At 39.9% G+C, this 27,667-nt stretch overlaps 1 protein-coding gene across 1 annotated transcript in view; it reads right to left on the reverse strand.

The window, feature by feature from the left end:
- Window positions 1–26,286, reverse strand: part of LOC139712800 (uncharacterized) — an 89,660-nt gene extending 63,374 nt beyond the window's left edge. Inside the window, exon 1 of the mRNA XM_071624592.1 lies at window positions 25,639–26,286. Coding sequence (XP_071480693.1) covers window positions 25,639–25,814 — 176 coding nt within the window. The 5' untranslated portion in view covers window positions 25,815–26,286. The remainder of the gene's footprint in view (window positions 1–25,638) is intronic.
- Between the last annotated feature and the right edge of the window lie 1,381 nt (window positions 26,287–27,667).

Consider the following 27,667-nt stretch of genomic DNA (forward strand, 5'->3'; position numbering starts at 1 on the left):
TCGGAGAATCTCCTCATGATGATTTTAACAGATCAAGCCCCCAATAATGGGGAAGACCAGACATTTTAGAAAGTATTACACAGCTACTCCATCTCCACTTTATCACTCATTATCTTCGCCTTCGAAGGCGTCTGTTTCAATGACAACACTGATCAATCACTAATGACAACATAAATTAATATAGCCACATTAACACGAAACAAGACAAATCAAAACCACAAACAGTCAATGAGAGTAAAATAATTGTTGACCTGTAAGCAGTGAGGGTTGGAGGTGTAATGTGCAGTAGGCCCTATAATGATTGAAAGGGAAACTCGCGCGAATGAAGCTCTAGCATAAAATCTCATAAAGTCACGTGAGTTTCTATGTTGTGCTTTGTTCTGTTTTGTTTTGTAAGTTGATTGGTTTGGAGGATTGGTTGGGCAAGTGCGGGAAAAGCGCTGACTATACGAGAAAAGGCCCACTCTTTGAAGAATTCGTATACCATAATTAGAAATGAATTATTTTTGTATGTCAATAGCTGAAATCAATAAATCATATAAATAGATAAAAAATCCCACCTTGCTTCTCAAAAAACTTTATCCATGCCGATTGACATAATACATTTATGAAATGAATACGTGCCGGGGTGTGTGTGCGTGTAGGTGTATGTGTGCTTTAAAGCTTTCACACTAGTGATGTGATGGTGAATTTAATGTGTAGGCCTACTTGATAAAAACAACTTCATATAAACAGGAAGGTCTTACGTGTATACCCAACTCTCTGCCGTGCCGAAGTCATCCTACCAGAGCCAGTTGGCCTAAGAGAAGCTTATAGCTCGTATTAAGACCCAAGAAAGAGAGAGAAATGGACCGAGTGGGGGTTCCCCTATTGGCGATAGGTCATCTCATAAGGTATCTGATGAAACGACTTCTTTGTCACCTTCATTGCACAGGAAAAGAAAAATCCACATTCAGATGTCTTGACCACGGAATGTGCGGCATTTTGCAACGAAATACTTCAGCCATCTTCCAGCAAAGGAGATTTTGCCCCTTGCACGTTCAAATTGATCGGATTATATTTTGTACTTTATGTATCTAGTCTGCTGGAAATGAATGTCATTGAACTGAACGGGATTGAGCAGGTTAAAGAGATCAGTAAATTGTTTGGTTTCTGCGGTCTAGCTCAGGACGTTGCAGGAACGCGGCGATTCCAAGGGACGAGAAGAAGGAACAGAACAGAAGGTAGATAATATAATCTAAAGAATTCGTCCAGGATCCATGTTATTTAGTTTTAGCTAAAAAGTTTAATTTTGTTTTGTCTGTTTTGTTTTGTGTTAAGATCAGCGGTCATGGTTTGCGTGACAAGTCTGACTGAATCAGAAAGAAGTCCCAAGAGGAGTCGGAAGAGCCTCTTCAATGCTGCCTTGTCAAACTGATACACATCAACACTTTCACAAAAGTATGATGTTACCTCGTACTATTATTGTGTGCAGATGGAAGGAGTTTGAAGACGGTGTTTCTCTCGGACACGTTTCCGGGTCAATGCAACATAATCTTGTCCAGCTGCAAATAACACTTCCACTGACGACATCTTCAAAATATGTTACTTTCAGGCCAAAGACCTCTCTACAACGAAATGCAGTTGTGCAGTTGTGCAATCAAATTGTAACGTCAAAGTTCATATGAGGTTCATCGCCACAGGAGTATGTGTATCCAGGGTTCCAAAGACTTCATTATCACTATCAGGTCCTGGGAGACGTTAGGCGTGGCTGACATCCAGGCAAATGGACTTCGCTTTGGTTGCTGCTTGGTCAGCGTTGATTTTCATCAATGTTCACTGCCAAGCTGTCGCTCCGTTTGAATCAACGAGTGTTGAATGGCCTGTTCCAGGAGTTTAACGATTATTGAACGCCTTAGCATTCAAGTCGGTCGAATGTCTGAATTAGGGTTGTGTAGGCACCTCAATAGGAGTGTTCATCATGACGTTTCAACATGAACTTCAAGCTCCTGTTCCCCCCTCAAGGTTTAGTGTGTGATGGGGGGGGGGGGAAGGAACTGGGGGGGGGGAGGGGGAGAAGGAGGCAAGCTTTACTTCGTGAATGTGACTGGCGAAGGAGGGAGGCGTAGCCTTGAACACTCGTCAACCCGGAACCCTCTCCCGAGGGGAGATGGCCGGGGGAAGCGAGTCGAGCAGTATCTGATGGAATAGGGAAATGTTGAACAGTCTCCGGCGTCGCCGTGCCTCACCATGTCACCGGAAAAGACCTGTTGAAAATCCCCGATATGGAGGACGATTCATGTTGAACATTCAATCACTGATCAGAGGGACAATTGGGCAAAGGTTGCGGAAACGGGAATAGATGAGACGGTGGATCTTAACTGCAAGCAGATCTGAATATGTTTATCATGTTTTTAACCACTAGACAATCTGCCGACGCCAGAAAAGTAATGAACAAACTGGCATGATGTCAACGGAAAGTATACGCGAAGCAGTTTGGACCAGGGCCTGTCAAGTCACTGCAAACAACGGAAGGAAATGGATATTGATCATAAACACCTTTGGACCCAAAAGGATGTTATCATCTTAGGGAGATTTCTGCGCACCTCAAATTATCTGTAAAAAGTCGCATAAATTTTTGTGAATCCCTCATCGCGTGCACTGTGGATTCCAGACTTGCCCGAGAAGGACCACTGAGGACGCAAAATTTAACCACTCCATGTTGGAAGTCAATTCAAGTTCATCATTTTTACAGCATACTATGGAAGTCTTGCATGAGCAAAATGCATTTTCAAACCATGTTGGAATGGACTATAAGATCTACAGCAGAACTCACGTTAGAAGTCCCTTTAGGCTTCATTTTAGACTTATAGATTTTAATAAAAGCCTTTAGCAATTCCGTTGTTTGATTTATTCTCTCTGTCAAAGAAAAGTTTAACATAGGGTGAAATCTCACTTCGAAACACCATGTTATTGCTATTGAGGGAGGGGCCAACAGTTTCCCTATATAACCCTATCCCCTTCCTGGCTGCAGCACATCCCGCCCTATTTACATGGCGTTTCAAGAAGGAGAAGAAGTACTTTGATCTCCCCCTTCCCTCTACTACAGGCTCTATCTATGGGGTTTCCGAGTGGAAGGGGGTAATCCAATCACTGACTGACAACAGGCGTCAAAATTAATTATCATCACCTTCCTATCTTCGCGACAAAGGACAGCAAAAAACGATAAAGAAGAAGGTCGTATTTTCTTCTCTATTTCTCCTTCTTCTTCGTCTGCCTCTTCATCTTCTTTTTGCTCTGTTTGTCTGTCGGTCTGTCTGTCTCTCGCTCTCCCTGTCATACATATATTACATACTTTAAAGGTACTGTTTAACATTGGGAGCAGTGATAAAAAAATGTTCCCAGTTATCACATGTGATGCATAATAATATGTATAGGTCAGTTGTATCACAAAAGATCACCGTATAAAAATTTCGAAATAAAGCCTAAAATATATAAAGGAGATATCCCTATTTTTCTCAGTGAACTATAACTGTAGATGGTTTACTCTCGAAACAATTTTTCGAACCCACAAAACACATGACAGTGTGCATAAGATAACACATAGATATTTTACCACTTATTTCAGTTGGTTAGAAACATTCATGCTTGATGAGTTGAACATCATTTTAAAGACGAGAATCTCGTCTTCCAACATGTGACCTACATTTAAAATCTGGAGCCTTATTTTTTTTTGGCTGTCTAATGCATGGTCACACTTAGTAACCTCCCTGTTACTAGAATTCAATTCAATTCAATTCAATTCAATTTATTGATTTCATAAAAGCAATACAGCCAATATTTGTACAATAATCAAACGTCGAGGAAAACCACGAAAAAGCCATTGGCTTGAAGATTGTGATTCCCTATACAGAAGTACATTAAGAAACAGATTGGCATGAAAATACAAAAATACAAAATGTTACATAATAACACTAGATACTAGATACTCAATGATAGACACAAAAAATACACATCAAAACAAAAAGTACATAAATACAACACAAAACAAAACGTCATGAATGTATAATGTTCCAATACCTTGATAAAACGTAATTAATCATAAGATTCAAAAAGATGTTGTTTCAATTTCAACTTAAAATGATTTAAACTCATAATGCACTTAAGATTATATTCCAATGAATTCCATATTTTTGCACCTTTATATTGCACCGAGTTCCTACATTTCATCTTAGATCGGCATAATGGCAAGACAAAATTTTGTTTGTAACGTGTATTAAAATTATGACTCATAGAATGCGTTTTAAAATAATCATCAAAAATACACGGCAATACCGAATGTACATATTTAAACATAAAAATACTCGTTCTATAAAAGATCCTATCTTTAAGGGATAAGCAGCCTACGTCTTTGAAAAGAGGAGGAGTGTGAGCGAGATAATGAGAGTTTGTACACAATCGAATAGCTTTTTTCTGAAGAACGGTAAGACGATTTAAGTCACGCTCAGTGGCTCCAGACCAAACCAAATTGCAGTAATCTACGTAAGGCAAGACAAGGGCGTTGTGTAACATTAAAAGGGTTTTCCTTGGTAATATCACGCGTAGCTTATAAATCATTCCAATGGATACACTGATCTTGCCATGGATGTGATTGATGTGATTTTTCCAGGATAATCTCTCATCTATAATAACCCCAAGAAAATTAATTGAGTCAACTCTGGAAATAGCATTACCATCTGCGTATATCATCATATCATCATGTGACAGCTTCATTCCGGAGGACTGAAATATCATATATTTTGTTTTACTTGCATTCATTTGTAATCTGTTAGCTTTAAACCAATCACAGACTTTTTGCAGTTCATCGTTCGTCATTTTGTTCAATATTGTTTTGTCAGAATGAGAAGCCAAAATGCTTACGTCGTCCGCATACAGTACAAAACGAAGTAGATTGGATGCATTGATGATGTCATTCACGTACACCAAAAACAAAAGTGGTCCCAATATGCTCCCTTGTGGTACTCCACATGTTATGGGTAGAATGTCTGAGTTGGTGCCCTTAAAACTAGTATATTGACTTCGACAACTGAGATAGCTTTCGAACCATTGAAGGAGTACGCCACGAATGCCGTAGTGTTCTAATTTGTGTAGCAGAATACCATGGTCTAATGAATCGAATGCTTTGGACAAGTCGACGTAAATGGCCAAAGGAATTTCTTTTCTCTCTAGAGCAGCTGTAATCTGCTCAACGACATGTAAAAGGGCTGTTTCAGTAGAGCAAGATGGTCGGAATCCAAACTGTTCTTTAATCAATACGTTCTTTTCTGACAGGTACTTGTACAATCTTTTGTGCATAATACGCTCGAGGATTTTAGAGAGAGTAGGGAGGAGTGAGATTGGTCTATAATTTTCTATGAGATGTTTTTCGTTCTTTTTAAAAACCGGAATAACTTTAGCTAGCTTAAGGGAGTCTGGAACTATGCCTGAGTAAAGTGAAAGGTTGAAAACATGGCACAATGGCTGAGCAATGAAGTGAATAATTCTCTTAATAAATGTAGAACTTAATCCATCATGTCCACAGGAAGCTGAACTTTTCAGACTTTTTGTAATCTCAATTATTTCTGACTCGTCAGTAGGCATGAAAAAGGCAGATTCAGAAATTTTAGAGTTCAAAAAACCAGTGAAACATTTTTTACCAGTGTCAACATTGTTACCAACAGAAACACCAATATCAGAGAAATACTTATTGAACTCATTAGCAATTTCTTTGTCATCTTCAATCTTTTTTCCGAGCACTTCAACAGAATTTGGGAGCTTGGATATATTACATCTTCCCAAAATTTCATTAACAATCTTCCAAGTCTTACACAGGTTGGTTTTATTTCTCATGATTAAGTTTGTGAAATATGTTCGCTTTGAAGCACGTATTATACTATTTAACTTATTTCTATACCGCTGATATGTCAGCTTGTTTTTACTAGAAGGGGTGTTAATATATGCATGAAATAATCTCTGTTTCCTGTTTATGGATTTCAGAATGCCTTTCGTTACCCAAGGTTTTCTTGCAATTGTTTTCTTACATTTAACTTTTGGGGCTGATTTCAACACATGTTTGTTACAAATTTGTCCCAAAGTTTGAAGAAAAACATTATATGACATATTTACATCGTTACAAGAATCAACACAGGACCAACTAATAGAACAAAGGTCTTGGATAAGATCTGAGTAATTCAGATTATTTGCAAAGCTTTGAGGTTCAAAGTACTGACGGCTCTTGTCCAGTTTCATATCAGTCGAATCAAAAGTTGTGACTTGAAAAATAGGTAGGTGATCAGATATATCTGAAAATATGATACCAGGAGTAATGGACTTGTCCAAGACATTTGTAAATATATTATCAATACATGTAAATGATGAGGATGTCACTCGGGTAGGCTTTGTTATTAAGGGCAACAAGCCATGTGTATACATAATGCTAAGAAAATCATTTGTACATGAATTAATGGAGTGCTTCAGAATATCAAAGTTAAAATCACCTGCAATATAACACAACTTGTTCTCTCTGGCAATACTTGCTACAGAATTCTCCAGCATTCCATTGAAAGCTTGTGCATCTGAGTTGGGCGCCTTGTAAACCACACCTACTATGATGTTCTTGTTTTCCATTTCGATCTCAACGAACATTGTATCTACAGATTCGTTTGAAAACGACAAGTCATCTCTCACTTGAAAAGTGAATCTCTCATCAACGTATAAACAAACTCCTCCACCTCTCCGATGTTCACGTGGTTTATGTACAAAGGAGTAGCCCTTCATATTATACATAGACGGTACATTAGAATTAAACCATGTTTCAGAAAAGGCATAAACTGAAAATTTGTGACTTAAACTGTCAATAAAATCAAAAATGGAGTGAAATTTAGCAAACAAACTCTGCGAATTAAGATGAAAAACAGAAAATGCCTGTTTATCTCCACAATGATTAAACTTTCTATCAAAAGTATCATTGAAATAGTAATTACAAGGATTTTCTAAGTTATCGGCAGACCAACCTTCCTCTTCATTCATGCCAAATACATCAAAAGCAAAAGAATCAAGTCGTGAAGAGCAATAATGACTAGAGTAATTGAAAAACGTGTAAATTGTTCTTTGAAATTCATCATCATCGAGGATTTGATTGAAAGGTAGCTCGTTTGCAGTGCACTGGAAACAAATCCAGGAATTACAAGGTAAGGGCGAATGCATACTAGATGTACAGCAGGTTTCATGACAGGGCGATCTACATACTACACAGGTACGTTTCTTTTGAAAGGCTCTCACAGAGTTGAGACAGATGTTACACTTCATGATAAACTACATTACACACATACACATGCACACACATTACGTAATACAAGTAATGACGGCAAAGAATAGTAACACAATCGAGCAGAGTACAAGGCAGAGGAAAAACGAACGAACGTTCGAGTTCAAAAGTTCACAAGTTCGAATAACATACATACGGGCCATGTTTGTTTACATCATGATGGCTGGTGAGCGTCCCTGACAACTCATCGTTCTCGAGTTCGTTTGCAGTGTTCCGTCCAGTCATTTTGTGTCGCTATTGTGTAGAGGTTGTGTGTAGTTTTGATCTTGATTCTGCCGTCTTGTGTCCATACCTTGTTTGTGGGTGGGGGGTATTTTGCTCTCACTTTCCTCAGCAATTTCTGTCTGTCACTGGTTAGGTTCTCGTGGATGAAGATGCGGGTTGATTTCAGCTTCGATCTGGCGGCATAGACTCGAGATCTGGGACCGTACGTGGCAAACTTGGCTATGATGGGACGAGGAAGAGCATGACCTTTCCTATCAAGTCTGCCCCTCTCGCCGATCCTGTGGGATCTGTCGATATCCTGTGGTTGGATTTCCACTTCCAGTTGGTCCTTCGCAAGTTGACAGAGTAAGGTGTCAGTGTTCTCCTGTGGATTTTCTTTAATCCCGTGGATGACCAAGCAGTTCCGCCTGGAATATTGTTCCAGTTCTTCTACACGAGCTTCGGCGTCAGACAATTTGTTTTCCAGATGTTTGATTTGGGCATCCCTTTTCTCCAATTCCAACATGAAACAGTCGTGTAGCGCTGGCGCTAACACCGGTCCTAGGGCAGGGGCGAGGCGATTTTCAACCAGTCCTTTGTCCGTGAATGCCCTGATAATGGCTTCCACAATGGTCTCAAATGTCCATCTTTGTGTTGGGTTCTGGTTGGTTGCTCACGGGCTTGTGATCTGATGGAGAGGTGCTCGAGTCACTGTCTGTTTCCCCAGCGATCCCGGCCTGTTTTTTGTCAGGTACCGTAGGTGGTTTTGCCCTGGTGTTGACCATCTTGCCGAGCAGTCAGAACGAGTGAGAAAAGTCCCAAAATGTCACTTTTTAGAGGAATGTACTTGTCCGAAATGGAATCTGACGAGATGTTCGGGTGGCTCAGACTGTTGAATTGAGTTCCTGGCTATTCCGTATGATTTTGAGGCTACAAAACCAACATTCTATTTTCCCGCCCTGACCTATATGTAAAAGTTATTACTTTGAAATAAAGTGTTGGTTTGATACTAGAGTAATAGGAGACTACGTTCTCCCCCGAGTATGTTCAATTTGCATTTTGTTCCAGCCCTCCCCCCCCCCCCCCCCCCACAGTGCCGTGTGAGATGAAAGTTTATGTCACGGTCTTTCTTCCCCCTCTTTTTTTTCTTTCTTTTAGAATATCATGTACTGAAAATATGGACTCGACTGCAAAATATCGGTCAAACCGTTAGCTCCGAATTATAGGGATCTCCTGTACGGATGTAATACCGAACATATCATATGCTACCCCAAAATGGGTCATGCTGTAACACTAAGCGATTTTGCTGCATGCGAATATATGTATGCATGATATATATATATATATATATATATATATATATATATATATACCCCACTTCCTACAAGGACGTATGTCAACATCGAGACGAGAAAGTGCATGGCGTCGGAAGGAAGGTCAGTATCATTGTTTTGAAATGCGAGAGAGATCCTCGTGGTTGTCAAAGTGAAGAAACCATCCTCGCAGTCTCCACATGAGGGAAAATTGCCAATCCTGCACTGGATAGATCTCGGCATAAAAAAAAAAAATAAAAAAGAAAAATAACGATTCCAAGCTCGAGCTTTATTGTACTGCAGTAGCCTACGTGTGACAGTATCTTTTTTATCAAATAAACTTGGAGAGTTTTACACTAAAATGACGAAAATAAAATTTATTATTGGAAAAATGAGCAAAGAAAATGGGATTCCATTTTCTATGCTCATTTTCCCAATAATAAATCATATTCATTTCTGGTTAGTTTTCCTCTGTTTGCGTTTGTTACATACTGAAAAAGCTGCATCACTTCGGTGATCCCTCGCATTTATCCCGAAGTTGAATTATCCTTCGGGTTTATGCCAGGTTTAAGTGTGTGCGTGTGTGTCACACACAAACACTGCTATAGCTTCTGACCATCCGAGCATTGAGAATTTGGGGTTTCTGGGACAAACACTGAACTAGGGCTTTCTATAGCTCAGTCGGTAGAGCACCGGGCTGGCAATCCGGCGGTCTCGCATTCGAATCCTGATGGAATCCTATTTTCTTTGCTCATTTTCCAATACTAAATTATATTCATTTCAGGTCAGTTTTTCTCTGTTTGCGTTTGAAAATAACATTTGTGTAATATAGATTTTGCATGTTTCTATACGTAAGGAATAACCTTTGCGCAAATTGGCATTGGTTTTCATATAAGAACAACATTTGCCAAAGCTCCCACTATGACATCACACCTTTACCAACCTTCATTGTTATATCATTACAAATCATGTATAACTTGGATATCATGACAACGAATGATGTTATCTACACCTCGTTGGATTTTTTTTTCTTCGTTTCTGTGATATATAGGTTTAGGAAATACAGTGGGATAACTTATATCTCTCTACAAAGCTCAGAGTCTGGAAAATGACGATACCGGATCAGAAAATCGGTGTTCTATGAATTCATCAGGGTTTTGCGACAACAGAATGAGATTCACATGCAATAACGCTTTTTTCCTTCCTTGATGGATAATGCAAGATGAAACATGTTGAAATGATTTCGAACCATTGGGGTATTATTCTCATTTTGACGGAAAATGAAAAAAAAAAAAGTCACGCATACACACACATTCTCACAGCCTATAACTCGCACAGATAGCCTTAGGTACCAATGCCCCCTATACAATGTCGATTTTGTGCCAGCATGAACGCTATCTCAAAGCAGATCAGAGTGTTCAGGGCATGCGGTTATTTCGTGCTGCTGGCTGCATGAGATGACGAACAATTATAACCAATTCATAGTTTTCTTAACCAAAAATACATTGTAGCTCTGTTTTGGGTGCTTTCCATTTGAACTCTGCAGTTTTTGCTGCGAGGGCTAATTATAAACCAAACCCACTGAGATGTGGTTAAAATCATAGTGTGCCTCACGCGGTTTGAGTTTCCCCTAATTGCGCTGGCACTCCGCCCATGGGCACATGTGGGTCGAGCATTGAACTATTATGCAAAATATGAAAAAGAGAACAACCTATAAGACTGTAACTAATTCATATTCTCCCCCCCCCCCCAACTCGTCTATCTCACTCAATCTATCCATCTACATCTAACTCTATTAATGGGATGAGCTGTATCTACTTTTCTATACTTTATATAATAAACATACCCTTCGCCTATGATCACATGAGTCCCTTTAATGTCACTCGAGTTGATGATGATGACTTTAGTTTCGCTCACATAAAGCTGATCGTGAAAGAATGTTGAGGTTATTCACTGGCATTAAGCTACGGACTGAACTTTTCATGCACCTAAGTCCACCTGCTTTTAGTATATTTCCAGTGAGCAATTCTCCTTCATGAACGGTGCTTCCTCGGCGTATAAGTAAAGATTTATTCCAGTCCGTTAGTGAAAAAATTTCTTCATTTTGTGTTAGTCAGTCTCACCCTCATGAGAAATAACGACTGGTTAGACTAGTCTAGTCCAGTCAGTGATTCACAGAGCTACTGATTTAATTATGATGACTGACCCCCGTCCAGTTGTTTCTTCGTCACGAAAGATAAAAAAGAGAATGATATCGAAGAAGACAAGCTTGTGTTAAGAGACCCAAGAATCGATTGAGAGATAGACGTATCCTAGAACGACATGGACAGATATCCCTAGATACAAAATTGCGCATGGGCAGAAATGACGATAGGAATTATTATAATCTAGACTGATATAGATGGATGGATGGTATCAAACGATGAATGCATACGGACGGATGAAAAGATGGGTACATGTATCAGGAAATAGATACAAAAGTAAACATTTAAATGGATAAATGAGTCGGATAGATACATCCTTGATTAGGAAAAGAAAGTTAAAAACAGACATAAATATATTGCGGATGATTTGAAAAAAAGCCCCTTATTTTGACTCCATTTTACGACACTGGCTCCCTTTACTGAGTACTCAATAAGCAGGATTCAGCAGCACCCCCCCCCCCGACTAGGTAGCCATATAAAAGCTGAATATATGGAAAGAAAGATTAAAGATAGATAGATGGATCCATCTACAATGAATAGATGGATAGATGGAAAGATATGTAAAGATGGAAAGACAGAGGAGTTCGTAAAAAAAGCGAAAAGAAAAAGGAAGGCAGAGGGCATACGCTGCCAGCATTTAAGGCTGGAGAAAGAGGAGGGGTGAAGTTCATAATCATGTCAAGGACTTTGAGATTAATATGCCCATGGCAGAATGATAGGCAATGTCGACTTTAAACTAGTAGTCCTTGATTCTCCGTGATTGGTGCTTTGCATCCTACCACTGATCAGAGATTACTGACATGTAATGGATTGTTGCCAAGCCGGTGATAAAACTGATTTTATAATCTCTAATGTCCCATTATAGAGGTTAAAATAAACAACGCCAACCAACGATTTAACACATGGATGATAACGATGATGATGATGATTATCATTATTGTCATAAAATGACGAAGATAATTGAGATGATACGATGCTACGTTGATTCGTCGCGAGTAACCTCGGCACTGATGTCCTACTGAGAACTGTCATTATCACCATTGCCAATGCTCAGTTATACACTTATTCGTACCATGTTCGTACACTCATGTGGAGAGGGACACGGAAGGCTGGTTGATGCATCTCGTCCAGAGGTGTACGCGCCCCGGCATATGTCGAACCCAGGATGTCTTGTGCCATGGCATCGCTTATGCTTTGAGTGCAGAAAGCCCCACAGCTAGCCTTATGCAGACAATCCAAAGTCCCTGACACCGAAAGGGTTAAGCAAGGAGTTTCCTGATCGTTCGCCTCCCGCTTACATTATTTTATTTAATGAGATCACGCTGACGCAATGAACAAAAACCAATTCTTAGCCACAGGTTATGTCTTCAAAGTATGTCATTGCCCACCAGGTCAGATGTTATTCATCGGGCAAAATTGATGCTTCGAATAAGTCATCGTTGTTCCCCTGGTAACGTCTAGGACAAGATCTTATTTGATTCAAATTACCAGGAGTTAGGGACTTGTCAGATTTCATTTCCATCCACGCTGAGACAGATGGAAATTGAAAAGAACATTGCGATGCGTCAACGAAGTAATTTTCACTTTCTTTCCCCACACCCCTCCCCACTTTTAATAACTTTTACCTCCCCGAGTCAGTTAGCTCGTTCGTGGACACGAAAAAAAAAAGTGTCCAGGTATGGATTAAGCTACACCGACATAGTGAATTTGATTTTCCTCCACAATCACATTCACGAACAACCCAGCACGGTTTACAATAGCTCGTCATCCTATTCTGTGATCTGTCGGGGAGAGGTGTTGAAGGAAAGGCAGTAACTGACTTCCTGTTTTCATCCCGCCATTTTTTGACTATCCTCTCCTCGGCTAATGAACGAGCCGTCATTGCCTCGCTGATTGACGTCGATAAAGAAACGATAATAGGCTTCAAATTAATTGGGTCACTCCGTATTGACAGTGCCTCGGTTTGAAGACTAAAGATGATTCACCATTTCCATTCCTGACATCCTGCTCGCGGGGCCCTAGTGAGCAGGACCTAAAATCTCGGTTAAAAAGTTAATGTTTCGGACTACCAAAGCCAGTTTTCAACCGAACTGTATATATGTCTGGAAATCAATAAACCATGTTGAACACAACATGATTTGTATCCTCTCTGTTTATCCCCTTTTCCTTTATTTCATACATGCTGCATTGATTGATCATAGACATGCGACTTGTGAAAAGCTATGGAAGGGGGGGGGGCAAAGATCTTTTAATCTCAGAAGAGTAAGTGGATTTTCAACAGATGACTTCTTGAAAGTTTGTTTATTATTAGGTGAAAATCCTCTCGCACTCCACTAATCTAAGTACGTTCCTTTGTCTTTTCTTTTCCTTATGTTCTCCCAAAAAAGGACGGACACCCTCCCCGTCAGATATTGGCATATTATTTAAGCCAGGGATCTGCGACAAATTGTGGAAATATCTACCTCTTCCCGTTTGGAAATAATTTGAACTAATGCCATGCGCCTAATTCCTGCGGCAACGTATATATATGGAAACATCGCCTCCCACTTCCTTACAAAAAATAATTAATGACACACGAAACGGTGCAATACAACATCGAAAGATGAATGACAAAAACCTAATAATATCCAGTTTCCCTTGCTCACTAAATCGAACGGTTTACTTCAGCCAACTCGTTAAAGGTGTTTACACGTATCAACAATCAACCATCGATATTTAAAGCTCTTCCAATTTTAGCAATAATATCGCATTTACAATAATATACTTGGCAGTTGTCAACAACCCAACGGAATTTAGCAATTCCATTCATATCTGCCCCCATGAACATTTCTTTCTTTTTTCCTTTTTTTTTGGTCAACGTAGTATGCTGCACATATATGATTATTGTTTAGAATGTACTAGATAATCCAGAGTCTATAAAGAGCTGTTAAGGTTTACCTTTGTAAGAGCGAAAGCGTACGTTGTATATGCCTCTTTAAACGGTACACCTTTATACATGACGTTGAAATGAAATAAAGTTAGATGTTCCGAAGGTTCTTTATTTTCAATACTTGCGAATTCGCTTAAACTAGATGTTCGTTCATCGCAAAAAAAGGAAGAGAAATCGGGTTCGTTAATCCGAACATAATATGTTGCGTTATCCCGAAGGTTCGTTAATCCGAAAATGAAAAAAAAAAAAAAAGAAGGTGCGTAGCTACTTACGAACCTTCGGAATTACAAACTTGTTTCGTTTTCTGATTAACTAACCTTCGGAATAATGAACTATAACCGTTTTCATAGATCATTACACACTTTACATGTGATAACTACCGTCTCCAAAGCATATTGCTTGGAGGACGCCATGAGCTTTGAGTATACAAAACAACGGATATTCACAATTTTCTTAAGAAAGCTACTGTATCCTGGCGGAATCTGTCATCTACTTCCGAAAGTTACGGGTTATGAAATCAAGAGATTTCGCACACTAACAAACCATTTATATAGACCTAAACATTTATGAGAACCAAAGTTTACAGAAAGACTTCGATCTTATTTTTCTTTCAAGTGCTATCAAAGTTATAATTGAAGACCCGAAGACGTGTTCTCTGTTTTGTTGTTTTGTGGTTGTTTGCTTGAGTGTTTGTCTGTTTTGTTTTAATTTGAATTTGATATTTTTCAGCGGACGTATATCAAGCTACGCGATAAAAGCGATTTGATTCCGATTTTCCTCTGAATTACGTTACCTCATCCTTTAAATCATTATGACGGAGAAAGTGTCAACAGACGATTGCCAACTTTTCATGGACGCTTTCCTCCCAATGACGGGAGCTGTCAAAACACCCAAAAGCTGAAGGCGTCATTTTCATGGGAGGGCAGTGGTTACTGGATAGGTGAGCCTACACAATTACTCACTGTTACCATAGTTACTCGTGTGTTCTGACGTGTGTATATAGTATGCATGATTACAACAATGTATAATGATGAGTGCATGCATGTGTTCTAACATGCTTGTGCGTGTGTGCGTCTCAGTGTGTGTGTGTGTGTGTGTGTGTGTGTGTGTGTGTGTGTGTGTGTGTGTGCATATGATGAGTGTTATGTGTGTATGTGTTTCGGCATTCTCCAGCCTTGAAAAGAAACAGATGTTACAGAAAATGAATTAAGATGAAGATCGACGTTGAGGTCTTCAAACAGTGATAGTGTAAATACACTGTCGTTGGCTCGGAGCCAAACGCAAAAAGGCAAAATCCCGATAAAAAGAAAAGTTGTTATCCACCAGACGGGGCCCTGTACAAAGCCTTAGAGGATATTTGAATCTTGAAGTGACCGGTTACATTCGTTCAAAACTGCTACTATAGAGTTTTAATTGCAGAGTGAACGCCATGTTCAGGAGGGGAAAATGATTCTTGGTTGCTGGTTTGACACCACCGGAGACTGCTAATTTGCATTCAAAGGAATGGACGTTAACATCAGCTGTGGCGGTATCGTCAACGAAGTAGTTTGGAGCTCATGACCTATTCATCATAAAGTTCATCATCTTGAAAGGTTTATCATCTCATGACCACTCCCATTATTTTGATGTCATTGCAATTCCATCGCTGGAAAATGGAAACAAACATCCATTCAAAATCGATTCGCCACCTCGCTTCGACCCGTCATTTGTAATTCACTACCGCCGAGTCTTCGAAATTCACAATATTGGACTTTTAAGAAACAAGCAAGCAAGCAGGCAAGCAAACAAACAAACAAACACAAACAATAAAAGTAATAACAATTGCATGTCAAAAGCGTTCATCTTCGTGCGATGGTAAAGTTAACAAGAAACCATCTTCCCTTTTCTGACTGCCATCATTATTATGGCTCACGAATTCGTATTCCCTGGCTGCGAATTTCGGCAACGATGACTTTAGTTCTGCTCACTTTAACATTATTATGAAGTCATCTCCTTTCCCGCCAAAAACGATTACGCAGTGCTGGAAAGGGGGTTAATCTGATTGGTTGAGGAGTGATTGTCTCATAATCTTTAAAGGACCGGACGGATCACTGCGCAGTTTGGAAAGGTTTTGTATAAGCTAGTGGGGTACATGTATGTATGTGTGTGTGTGTGTGTGTGTGTGTGTGTGTGCGTGTGTGTGTGTGTGTGTGTGTGTGCGTGTGTGTGTGTGTGTGCGTGTGTGTGTGTGTGTGTGCGTGTGTGTGTGTGTGTGTGTCACAGAGAGAGAGAGAGAGAGAGGGGGTGGGGTGGGGAAGGGAATACTCAGTATAAGGGCAAAATGGAAGTAGAATGTACACATAAACGTCTATAAATACAGAAAATCTTCACCCCTACCCAGGGTTCCCGTCAAGAAAGCAGAGTTTATCGAATTTCAGTTCAAGCTGACCCAACAGGCCTATAACAGAACGAAATAAGGCATAGCATGAGTAATCGCTTTGAAAGCTTCGTATATGATTTGTGAGTCATTTTATTATGATAATAAGGAAAAGTCAATTTCGTACCATTGTGTTCATTCACACATACAAATCAAGATGATATAGCAAGACGGCAAAACGTATTGTTTTTAATAGGATATTGATATGAGGGACAACTGCGGGACAGTTTTGACACAAGACTAGTAATGCTTGACGCGGAAGACACCCTAAAGATGAAAACGTAGACAATAATTAGAATATGATATCTATCTGTACAATTATTTATTTCAAAAGGTTTTAAAATCAAACAAGTATTTCCCCAAAGGCTCGAAAACAGTGCAACAGATTACTCATCAAATTCTTGTGAAGGTGTGGTTTGAGATGATGTGTGACTGTGTCAGTGTGTGCACGTGGTCATTTTGTGAAGGTGAGAGTGTGTGTATGTGTGTGCGCGTGTCTGGATAGATGTTTGCTTTAAAAACAGTCTACTGAAGATGCGCTGATGGCCTGGCCAATTTACCGAATGACACGGTTTGGGAGCGGGAATTGTGATTCACTGGACTCGCCTTAAACCGCAAGGCGATCATCGAGGGGGAAAAAAACAAAAACAAAAATTAACAAACGGCAGAAGAAAACTTTTTTTCTCCCTCTCTCTTCTTTCTTTGTTTTAATTGTTTGTAGGGTAACAGAACTCCTAACAAAGTCATCATTGCGGACAGTTTTGCCCTTGACATGGTGGTAATGTGTCAGACGGATTGACTGGGTGAGACCGCAATTGCCCGCTGTCGCCTGCGGGGAATTCCAAAAATCGATTCTAATCGAATGATCTACTCGAGATAAATCTATAACTGTAATGGAGTGCATGATGAGCCAAAGGTTCAATAGACGCCGAGGATAGCAAACAGTCAAGTTCAACTTAAAGTTCCACTGAACACGTGGGACTGAAAACTAGTGGTACTTTTAAAGGGAGACCTATTACGGACAATATTATTCAGTGAACTGTGAGGTATTGAAATTGCAGGAGACAAAATAAAGCGATACAATGAGTGTGTGTGTGTGCGCGCGCGCGTGTGTGTCTGTGTGTGTGTGCGTGTGCGTGTGTGTGTGTGTGTGTGTGTGTGTGTGTGTGTGTGTTCAGTTCAGTTCAGTTTATTTTATTTTAGCACGGAACCTGCTTCAGCCAATGGCTGTTCTTCAGCTGGTCCGTGCCTGATAAAATCACATAGGATACATCATTATATACATTGTACAATAACAAGCATATCCAAAACAAGAGACCCGCGGGTCTAGCGCTCACCTGAGTATCGCAAGTTCACCTTTCACGCAGTCACTAATCTAAATTATTCACAGCTCTACCAAAATTCCAAGTTTGACAAAAATCCATTATGAGGTTTTCAGGAAGAAGATGAAAATGTACAATTCAGGCCCCCATTTGGACCCTTCCAACCACCCCCCCCCCCTACCCCCAAGAGGGGCACCCCTGGATCTCCTATGAACAAACTTGAAACTACAGTCATTAATGTACTCACTCATAGTATTATCTCAGCTCTATAACTTCTGATTCTAGAGAAGATTTTTAAAGATTCCTTCATTTGGGGGGTTTGGGCCCCCTGGGGGCCCCCTGGGCGGGGCATGGTGCCCATTTTAACAAATTGAGATCCTAACCCCCTAGGGATGCTACCTGCCAAGTTTGGTGAAAATGGGTCATGGGGTTCTCAAGAAGAAGATAAAAATGTACAATTTAGGCCCCATTAGGACCCCTCCTAATCCCCCCCCCCCCCCGGGTCCCAAGGGGGGCACCCCTGATTCTGCCATGAACAAACTTGAAACTACAGTCATCAATGTGCTAACTCATAGTATTAACCTAGCTCTATCACTTCTGGTTCTAGAGAAGAAGATTTTTGCGGATTCCTTAATTTTGGGGGGTTTGGGCCCCCTGGGGGCCCCCTGGGTGGGTCATGGTGCCCATTTTAACAAATGGAGTTCCTAACCCCCTAGGGATGCTACCTGCCAAGTTTGGTGAAAATGGGTCATGGAGTTCTCAAGAAGAAGATGAAAATGTACAATTTAGGCCCCATTAGAACCCTTCCCCACCCCCCTCCCCTGGGTCCCAAGGGGGGCACCCCTGATTCTGCCATGAACAAACTTGATACTACAGTCATCAATGTACTAACTCATAGTATTAACTTAGCTCTATCACTTCTGGTTCTAGAGAAGAAGATTTTTACAGATTCCTTAATTTTGGGGGGGTTTGGGCCCCCCTGGGGGCCCCCTGGGTGGGGCATGGTGCCCATTTTAACAAATGGAGTTCCTAACCCCCTAGGGATGCTACCTGCCAAGTTTGATGAAAATCGGTCATGGGGAAAAAAAAAAAAGAAAAGAGAAAAAAAAGTGTGTAGTGAGTAGTGAAAAAAGTGTGTATTGAGAGAAGGGGAGAGAGACCCCCCACCGATAGATAGTGCAGATAAAGTCGATACTGGCTTCGAGTGAGACGGCAGACAATCAAACGGAAGCCAACACCGCACATTTTCGTTGAACTTCTTTTGAACACTGCGGGAGAAAATCATTATGAATTTGCTATATATGACTTTCTGGTCTCCTGCACTACCCCCTTCGTATTTCATTTCACTTCGTCTTATTTATCAGAGAGAAAACTCTGGAGAAATCAAGCGCGAGAAATGATAATTAGGAAATACAAAATGATTAAAAAAAAAAATTCGTGCTGGAGTTACTCAAGCGCTCAGGTTGGTATGATCAGCTTGATTGATGTATGCACTTCAACATCCGGGAATGCTTAATTAAAGACCCGGATGGTGTTTGCAAGCTCTACGGGCCCCTCCGTGCGAAAGTTAGTTTCACACATTAGCCTTGTTGGACCCATATCGACTAAATGAAACGCAATCGGTCGCAGTACGACACTGAGAAACTGGCATAGTTATAGCTCAACTTTTGATCAACCACATATCTGAACGATCTTTGATTCAGATTCGTGAGATCGAACGAAAAAAAAAGGGCAAATGTATAGTAGATCAAGGTATACACCATTGTCGTTAGATAGGAAAGTATACGTCTGTAAAGTTTCACAATAAAACTCCGTTCTTTTATTGCTAAGGTCATATCTTGGGCATCATCAATGCCGACACGGACTGCGACCTGAATTACGGAAATGCTTAATTCTGTTGACCTTTTGTAGCATCATTGCATTATACGGTATTGCATGTGCATTGTCAATTTGGGGTAGGCCTATAAAGTGGCACCTGATGTGATGATAATATACTGCTCAATGAAACAGTAAAGAAAAATGGCTAGTAGACGTGGTGTAAGTGCTGTATATCGGCATGGAGCTACGTTAGCTCCATGATATCAGAGAGAGGGTGCACGTTTTCCTATCATCAACAGTTCCTCCGTCCCGACTCGCTTCAATGACAAGAATTTGAACATTTTAACAATACTCGTGTGAAAAAGACAAATAAAGTAAGTGGGATATGGACATTGGTAAACTTTTCCTCACCTTCCGGAATTGTGGGCACAATGATGTCAGACTTTATTCTAGAACAAATGAAAGAAAAATCATCATATTGGCGACTGGTAGACGCCCCAAGGATTTAATTTGGAAAATAAAAACCAAACACTGATTTCTGATTAAACTTTCACCCTAGGAGTCTACTTGAACCAAATATAGGCTATAGCGCTATAGGTCCTACTTGGCGTCTTAGGTATATAGACAGTTCCACTTAGACTTCTTCAGCTGAACTTGGGCGGGAATTGGGACAACTCGCAGAATTAGGCCACTACCAACAACGTGCGAGCACAGAAATTAGGAGTTTATTGCAGATGCTACACGGGGTCTTCCGGGTATCACACTGGCACTTAATTAGTCCAAGGCTGTCAGGTACACATGCCACGACTCTTACGAAACCTCTATATTTGGAGCGGGAAACCGATAAATGACTAATGCGAATGTCTGCTGACCTGGAAGGTAGGTGTTTGCACGTACACGTAGGCGAATTTATACTGTACCCCCAACATTTCACAACATATACGATCGTTCCCAGTGAACAACCTCGTGCAAGGATCCTCGCCTGATGATACTCTACTGTAGTTCTTCAAAGAGCCATGAAAGAGGGAAAATTGTTTGTTCCCCATCATTACAGATCAGCTCTTGCCACTCAATCCAATTACATTGCAAATTCCACACTCTTCATCAGCTAGGAATGCGGCCGTAGGTCCAAAGGTGATCTCCCATGATTCATTCACGAATGGCAAAGAATCATGCATCATAGTTGGTTAATTTCAATAAATCCAATCACACAACGGAACCTAAGCCTCGTCTTCCTACGCTTGTCACGCATATTGTCATAAGGTATGATGTCATCAATCGATACTGCTATCAAATTTTAAAAGTAAGAACATGCAACATTTGCCAGACACACTTTGCACTTTAAAAGAACATCCGGGTCTCTCTATCTATTGATTGATGCCAAACTTTATGACAAGCGGGAAACCTAGGCCTGGGCCCTGTTTTATGAAGAGTTAAAATTGATTATATAGTTGATTTCAACTGTAAGTCTATGGCAGCCTGTGTGGTAAGGACATTTAAAATCGATTTTATCTTTTGATAAAACGGGGCCCTGGTTGCATGACTTCATAGTCAAACTGCCATTAGTTAGTTGAGGAACTATTATTGTTGTGTTATAGCGCCTATAATAACTCGTTACCTTGGTGATAATAGCTTCTAACCGACTGAAAGGAAACCCCGGAGTTTGGTCCTGAACTTCTCTTTTTATACGTTTTCATTTGTGTTTACTTCAAAACCTAATTATTTCCTCAATAAACACAGAGTATTTTGAATTTGATGTCTGAATGATTAAAGGTAGGCTATTTTGTGTTCAAATGACTGCCCCAAATAGATCGCCATTTCTCGTCCTTTCACTGTTCCCATACCAGTCTCCGTCACAATTCTGCTCATTGCGAGAAATATGACATCCCACACGTTAATATATAATTATCTTAACCCATCAAAACTATCGACCGATTATCTCGGGGTCCATCAATGTCAACGGAAATGAAAATTATGTCCACTCGTCCCACGCTGCGCCATTGGCTTCCTCTCGTTATTGCACGTGAAGGTAAGAATTCCACTTAAACGACATTTTCAGGTTATTTTATCACACAGAACCTCGATCCGAATACATCCCGTCGTTTACGGTACCCCGAAGCGTTCTATAATCATGCATCTGTTCTCTCTGAAAAAAGTCATATCTATAAATTATTGGAATCTGAGATTTATGATAGAATGAATGTGCCCACATTGCGTGACTGAACTCTAACCAAATTTCACGAGACAAAGAGTTAGTCTGTCGGTCAAATTACGTTCACATTATCTATAGGCCTACATGAGGTTAGCATGATGCTATCTGTATCATAAACTTCAGGAAATTTGCCCGTATTGTATACAATCAAAACATTTAGGTTTTTAAGGAGGCGGGAATGTAATGTAGGGGCCTATATGGTCACAGGTAGAAACCACTGAATGAGAGGTCACACCCAAGGTTTACGAGCTAGATATACTAATAATTGATATGGGAGGAAATCCTCTCGGATAATCGGGAAGAAATGTTGACGTGTAAATCATATTGACAGTACAGGAAATACATAAGTAATCATCTTCCACCCTCTTCCTACTGTGAAGACACCGTTTTCTGTGACCGACTCGTAGGTATATGAACCAACCCTATAAATCAGTTGAAAAAAAATAAACACGTACGGCTCGTTAAAGGGAAGTTAAAAATCTGGGATATAAATGTATGCCATTTGATGTGCGCACAATCTATTAAGGGGAAATCTTTTTATCGTCAGATATCATGTACATTCAGTAAATGCAAAAAATACTGCAAAAGAAGAAGAACAACAACAACAACAAGAAGATGAAATGTTGTGAAGTTTGAGTAAAATCGATCGATTCATTCGAAAGATGTGAATATTATTAGACTTTTCGCTACATCAATGTGCCGTTATCATTGGATCGAAAGGCTACAACAGTTCGTGAAGTCATGATACTACAACAATAAAAACGAATGGTAAGTTCCACATATTTTTTTTTTTCCTCTGGCAAATCAAAAGACCACTTTGATTTACCCCCTTTGGATGCCAGAGGGAAAAAAAATCAACCTTATTAGTCCAATTCCAACTCGAATGAATGGTTACTTTTCATTAAGAAATGAAATTGTTTTGAATGTTCTTTCCATTTCCTTTTGTATCGTTGCGATATTGTAATATAAATTGTTCTATTCTCTTTAACTAGCGATGACGGCACATTCAGCAAAAACTGCATGTATTCATCACCCTTTAACACATTGTCCAAATCTAACTGATAATAGGTCTAATCACTAACCTATGAAAACCTCTTCAATGCTAACACTGCTCTCCTAGAGGGTCATATACCTTTATCACTACCCCGACACTGCCAGGTACAAATTTTTACACTTGGATCAAGGGGGACAACGTGAGCTCAAAAAAAAAAAAAAAAATCTTGTCCAAGGATGAACACATCGGACAAGATTTGAGTTTTACAATGACATACAAATATGCAGATTGATATATCTCTTTCTTTTCATTCAATGAATCTACAGATTATACTGTTGAGGGGTGAACATCCCTTTAAACTAATTTTAGGATTGAGTGCACCTCCTTCACTACGGTCGCCTCCATTCAGGGAGATATCGCACCTCAAAGGTAGATAACTATAGCTCCATGGTTCGTCTAACCAAGGAGTCGCCCAGCTAGTCACTAGTACCTCCTTGGTCAAACCGGAGTGGTAGAGAAATTATCTCTTTCATTCTCTGGTCATAATATCAAGGAGGCTCCGAGGGGGTACTATATAGGTGAGCCTACACGTTATAGGCCTATATCGTACCTCCTTGGACAGAAAACCTCTCCTCTGAGCGGAGAACATATCTCGAACATATTTTCCTCCTAGCTGTGTGTATGAATACTTTCTCTTCTTCAATCAAAACACCGGGATTTACCCGACATTCCTAACTGCTCCGAGTCTCCCCCCGTGTAGGCCTGGTAAATAAATGAAAGCCCGTCCTTTGCTATATACACTCTCAAGAAGAACAGACTTGCACGTGAACAGACTGTAAAATGTCAAAATATAATAGACTGCGTACATAACATGCATGCGACTGCAATAATAACCAGAGTTCACACAGAGTTCATGGTTAAGTCCGTATGTCTGAACTTCTGACTTTGTTGAAGTGGAGTCGAAGAGTTCAGAATCCTGGAGATCCAAGTTGTTTTCTCAATAATTTGTCAATTCTTGGTATGACTTTGGTGTGGCCTGTCATTTTAAGAAAGCTACAGAACAACGCGACTTGCTCTCTGGGAAACAGCGTTGTGACGTGTATAAGTGTAAAAATGATACTTTTTAAAGTGTAGAAATAATTCCGAGATTTTTTTCTCCCTCCTTTCTCCCTTCTCGTCATTTTGCCTTGCTATCTCACAATAAATGATCACTGAATCTTAACGAAATAATATAAAACAGATCATATAAGTACATATTGAAAGTTTGAAACATATCCAAATGATATATCCAAATCATGCATGATATCCAAATGAAAATAAACTTGTAATGAGAATTTACACAATTAAACACATCGGAGAAAACCTACGTGTAACTTTTTTGAGGAACATCGATTCCTCTAAATATGTACTCTTTATATCCGCAGTAAACCATAAAACTATAAAACTAGCAACTTAGGAGTACAGTCTGTGAGTCGATTCCATCGTATACGTGATATTACGCACCGCCGTCAAAATATGTGATATTTTGCTTTCCGCCAAATACAATACGCAAGGGCACTTGTCACTTGGATAATTTTCTCTTTGGAATCTCTAAAAACGAGACATGACCATCGTGTCGACCTAAAAAGAGAAGGCCAGCCAAAGGAGAAAGTGTGCAAAAGCGACGGATATTATGTAATGTACTAAAAAGCAACTGCCAACACATAGCTACAGAAAAGTTGCGAGAGTTCAGATTCCTATTGCTGACCAGCGAACATCCTCGGTCACTTTTTAAAACCTTTAAAAAGTGTTAAGATTAAGATCAACCTCCCAAACATAAGGAAGGAAGTGCTCGGCTGTGGGTTTTTTTTCTTTAGCGTCTTTTTCAATTCTACGTTGTTTTCAAAACTATAAAAAAAAAGAAAAAAAAAGAAAATGCAAGAATGACAAGAGTGATAGCATGTGCTCTATACCTTCTTTGGCCAAAAACTATCATAGAACTACCGCACCTCATATACTGCATAGTTATAGTAATTATTGTGAGTCTGATGGCCCTGAAAGAATAGTTCCACGTGAGAAATGTAAAATAAAAGGTACAAATATGTTGTCAAAATGTCAAAATATGATGTTGCTTCACTTTTCACTTTAATAGCTAGGCCCTATACGAAATAAAAAAAAGGAGAAAAAAAATAAAAAAAACCGTATAGATTACAGAAAGAAGATATAGAAACGAGGAGACCATATCTTTCCTCTCCTCGTGTTAGTGCGATTCCTCTTGATCCATTATCAGCGACACGTCTTTTTATTCTTCCATGTACCTGCGATACGTATTTTGTTTAATTTGCATTTTGCTTTGTTTTGTTCTTTTTGTTTTTTGTTTATTTTTGTTTCATGAATAAAGTCTAAAAATTGTTTCTTTTGCAAAAAATCTTGTGACAGTATGGATCAGATGAATATCTTCCTAAATCCCATACTCTCCTCAAAGAGATTAAAGTCACAGACTTGACGGAGCTTTTCAGTTTCTCTCTTTTTTTTTCTTTAAAAAGATGATTGCTTCTCAACGTCCGACATAATCACATCTTCGATCATTAAAAAATGAGACAATAAACAGATGCCAATCTGACGGGGCAATGGTCTGAATTACATCACAACGAATGATTGACATCTACATCATACCGTGATCATGATGTAGCAATACCTCGTTGTCATGACTACAAGGATCTAAAGTGAGGCACATGCCCATAGCTGTTAATCAGTGTGTAGCCAACGTTACAGGCTTGTCTTGAGTTGGCACGTACTAATGCAACAAAATGAGAAGACAATTGCTCACACATATTGTTTGCAAACACATCAGACATTCTCTCTATGATAACATTATTTTGTCACCCGCCTCGGATCTTACCTCGTCCTGCTTCTTGTGTAACCTGCAGTATACGACACCTGGCCGGTAACGAGCACGACTTGCAGCAGAAATAGCATCCATGCAAGCTGTATTCCCAAGCTTCTCCGGGTAAGGGACGCCCCTTGAGAGCCCCCAGCTCTGCTGTACTTATGACTGCAGGAATTACCAGGCAGCATTTTGTCCCCTCGTAGCTCGGGAAAATCCACACGAAATTCTGGGGTAAAAAGTTGGATAACTGAAAAATCCCAGAGGAAAAAAAAAAGCAGCAAACGAGCTGAGTCACAAAAGACGAACCATGAGAACCATTGAAGCAGCTGCCGTGACTTTCTCCGTTTGTTTTTACCTTGCTTTTTGTTTTATTTTATTTTTCTCCTTAGTGCTTCAAAAACAGCAATAACACTCACAGGTATTGTGACGGACAAAAGATCGGATTTAGTGTGAAGGTGTACTACTTCCAAAGGACTACAAGATGATTTCCACTACGCTGTTCCTCGCATTATGGGCGTTGATTTCTGTTCTTTTTTTGTATAATGTTGAGAGGTAGTTTAACAAAAATACAAAGCGCGCCGTGTTCGGTTGTGCCCCGTTCGCGCGAAGTCTGTCGTCTGCTTAGCCCTGTGGGATGATGATGATGATGACCGAACTGCGCGGGGGAAAGTGCGAGACTGGCGAGGGATCAAGCGCTCAGAGCTGTTTCACCGGTTCTCTCCGAGCGTCGTAAAACAAACGAGTGCCTTTCGCCTCGCATCAGCCTCGACCGTTCATCTTCCCCTGCCACACTCTGCAAATACCCCCCTCGCTCGCGCACTCTGCAAGATAAATATTGGTTTATGTCTCGCGATATGTGATGTGAGTGGTGTGGCCTTCAAAAAAATGAAATAAATAAAAAAGAAGAGAAAAGCACTCTTCGAGAAGTTTGTCAATATTTAAGAGAAGTGGTAGAGGATGAAAGTCAGGTCCAATTAGGGTGGTGAGGGATTGGAGGGCAAGGGGAACTCGTTGGAACGCAATGGTTCTTTTATCATTAACCAGATAGATATAGGGCCTTCTTCGGGAAGCGCGAATTTCACTTGCATCAAATAAGATTTTCTACATTCTAAAATTGAACAGTGTTAATTCCATTGTATTTGAAAAAAGCGGTGGTGTTGAAAGATAATATGAGGAAAAAGTTGATAGTATTAATAAAAATGGATTTAAAATGGATAAAAATGGATTAAAAAAGCTTCTGCTCAATGTAATAAAATCGATAAATCAATCAACCTATCACTATAATCAATCAATCAATCAATCAATCAATCGATCGATCGATCGATCAATCAATCAATCAATCAATCAATCACCTCACTCACTCACTCACTCACTCACTCACTCACTCACTCAATCAATCAATCAATCAATCTATCTATCTATCTATCTATCAATCAATCAATCAATCAATCAATCAATAATCAATGCACAGTAGGACCTCGAATATCCGGCCACGTCGGGACCGACGGACGTCCGAATAATCGATTTGGCCGGATACGGAGAGATATGCTCAAATACAGCGCTTTCTAGCATATCATGGCAGAGGTAGGCCTATACACTTTCTATTACCAATTTACTAATATTATGAATATCTGCATGGCATTGTCATATTTCATACTTACGGAAGTGAAACGAAATATTGGTAAAATATATCCCTTTATGTATTGTTTGTTTGCTTGATACTGACCGACATTGCGACTCGTTGGATACTGCTTTGTGCGGTAACCACTGCTGTGCACTCAGTGCCAGTGTAAAGCACGGCACCAGTCATTGACATCGTCTCATGAATTTACAGTTCGCTGCTTTGATTGAAATATGGTCTGTAGTGTATTCGCATATAATGGTTTAACGTGTGTTTGTTTTGAGCGAGATTTGGCACTGAGAATACATAGATCTCAGCCAGTCGACGTCCGGATAACAGAGAATCCGGATAATCGATGACCAGATAATCGAGGTCCTACTGTAATTAGATAAAGTGTAATGTTGATTGTACTTTTCAATA

Source organism: Diadema antillarum, unplaced genomic scaffold (genome assembly GCF_040938485.1).
Source record: "Diadema antillarum isolate AM-2024a unplaced genomic scaffold, OU_Dant_1.0 seq00001860_RagTag, whole genome shotgun sequence".
NCBI classification, from domain to species: domain Eukaryota; kingdom Metazoa; phylum Echinodermata; class Echinoidea; order Diadematoida; family Diadematidae; genus Diadema; species Diadema antillarum.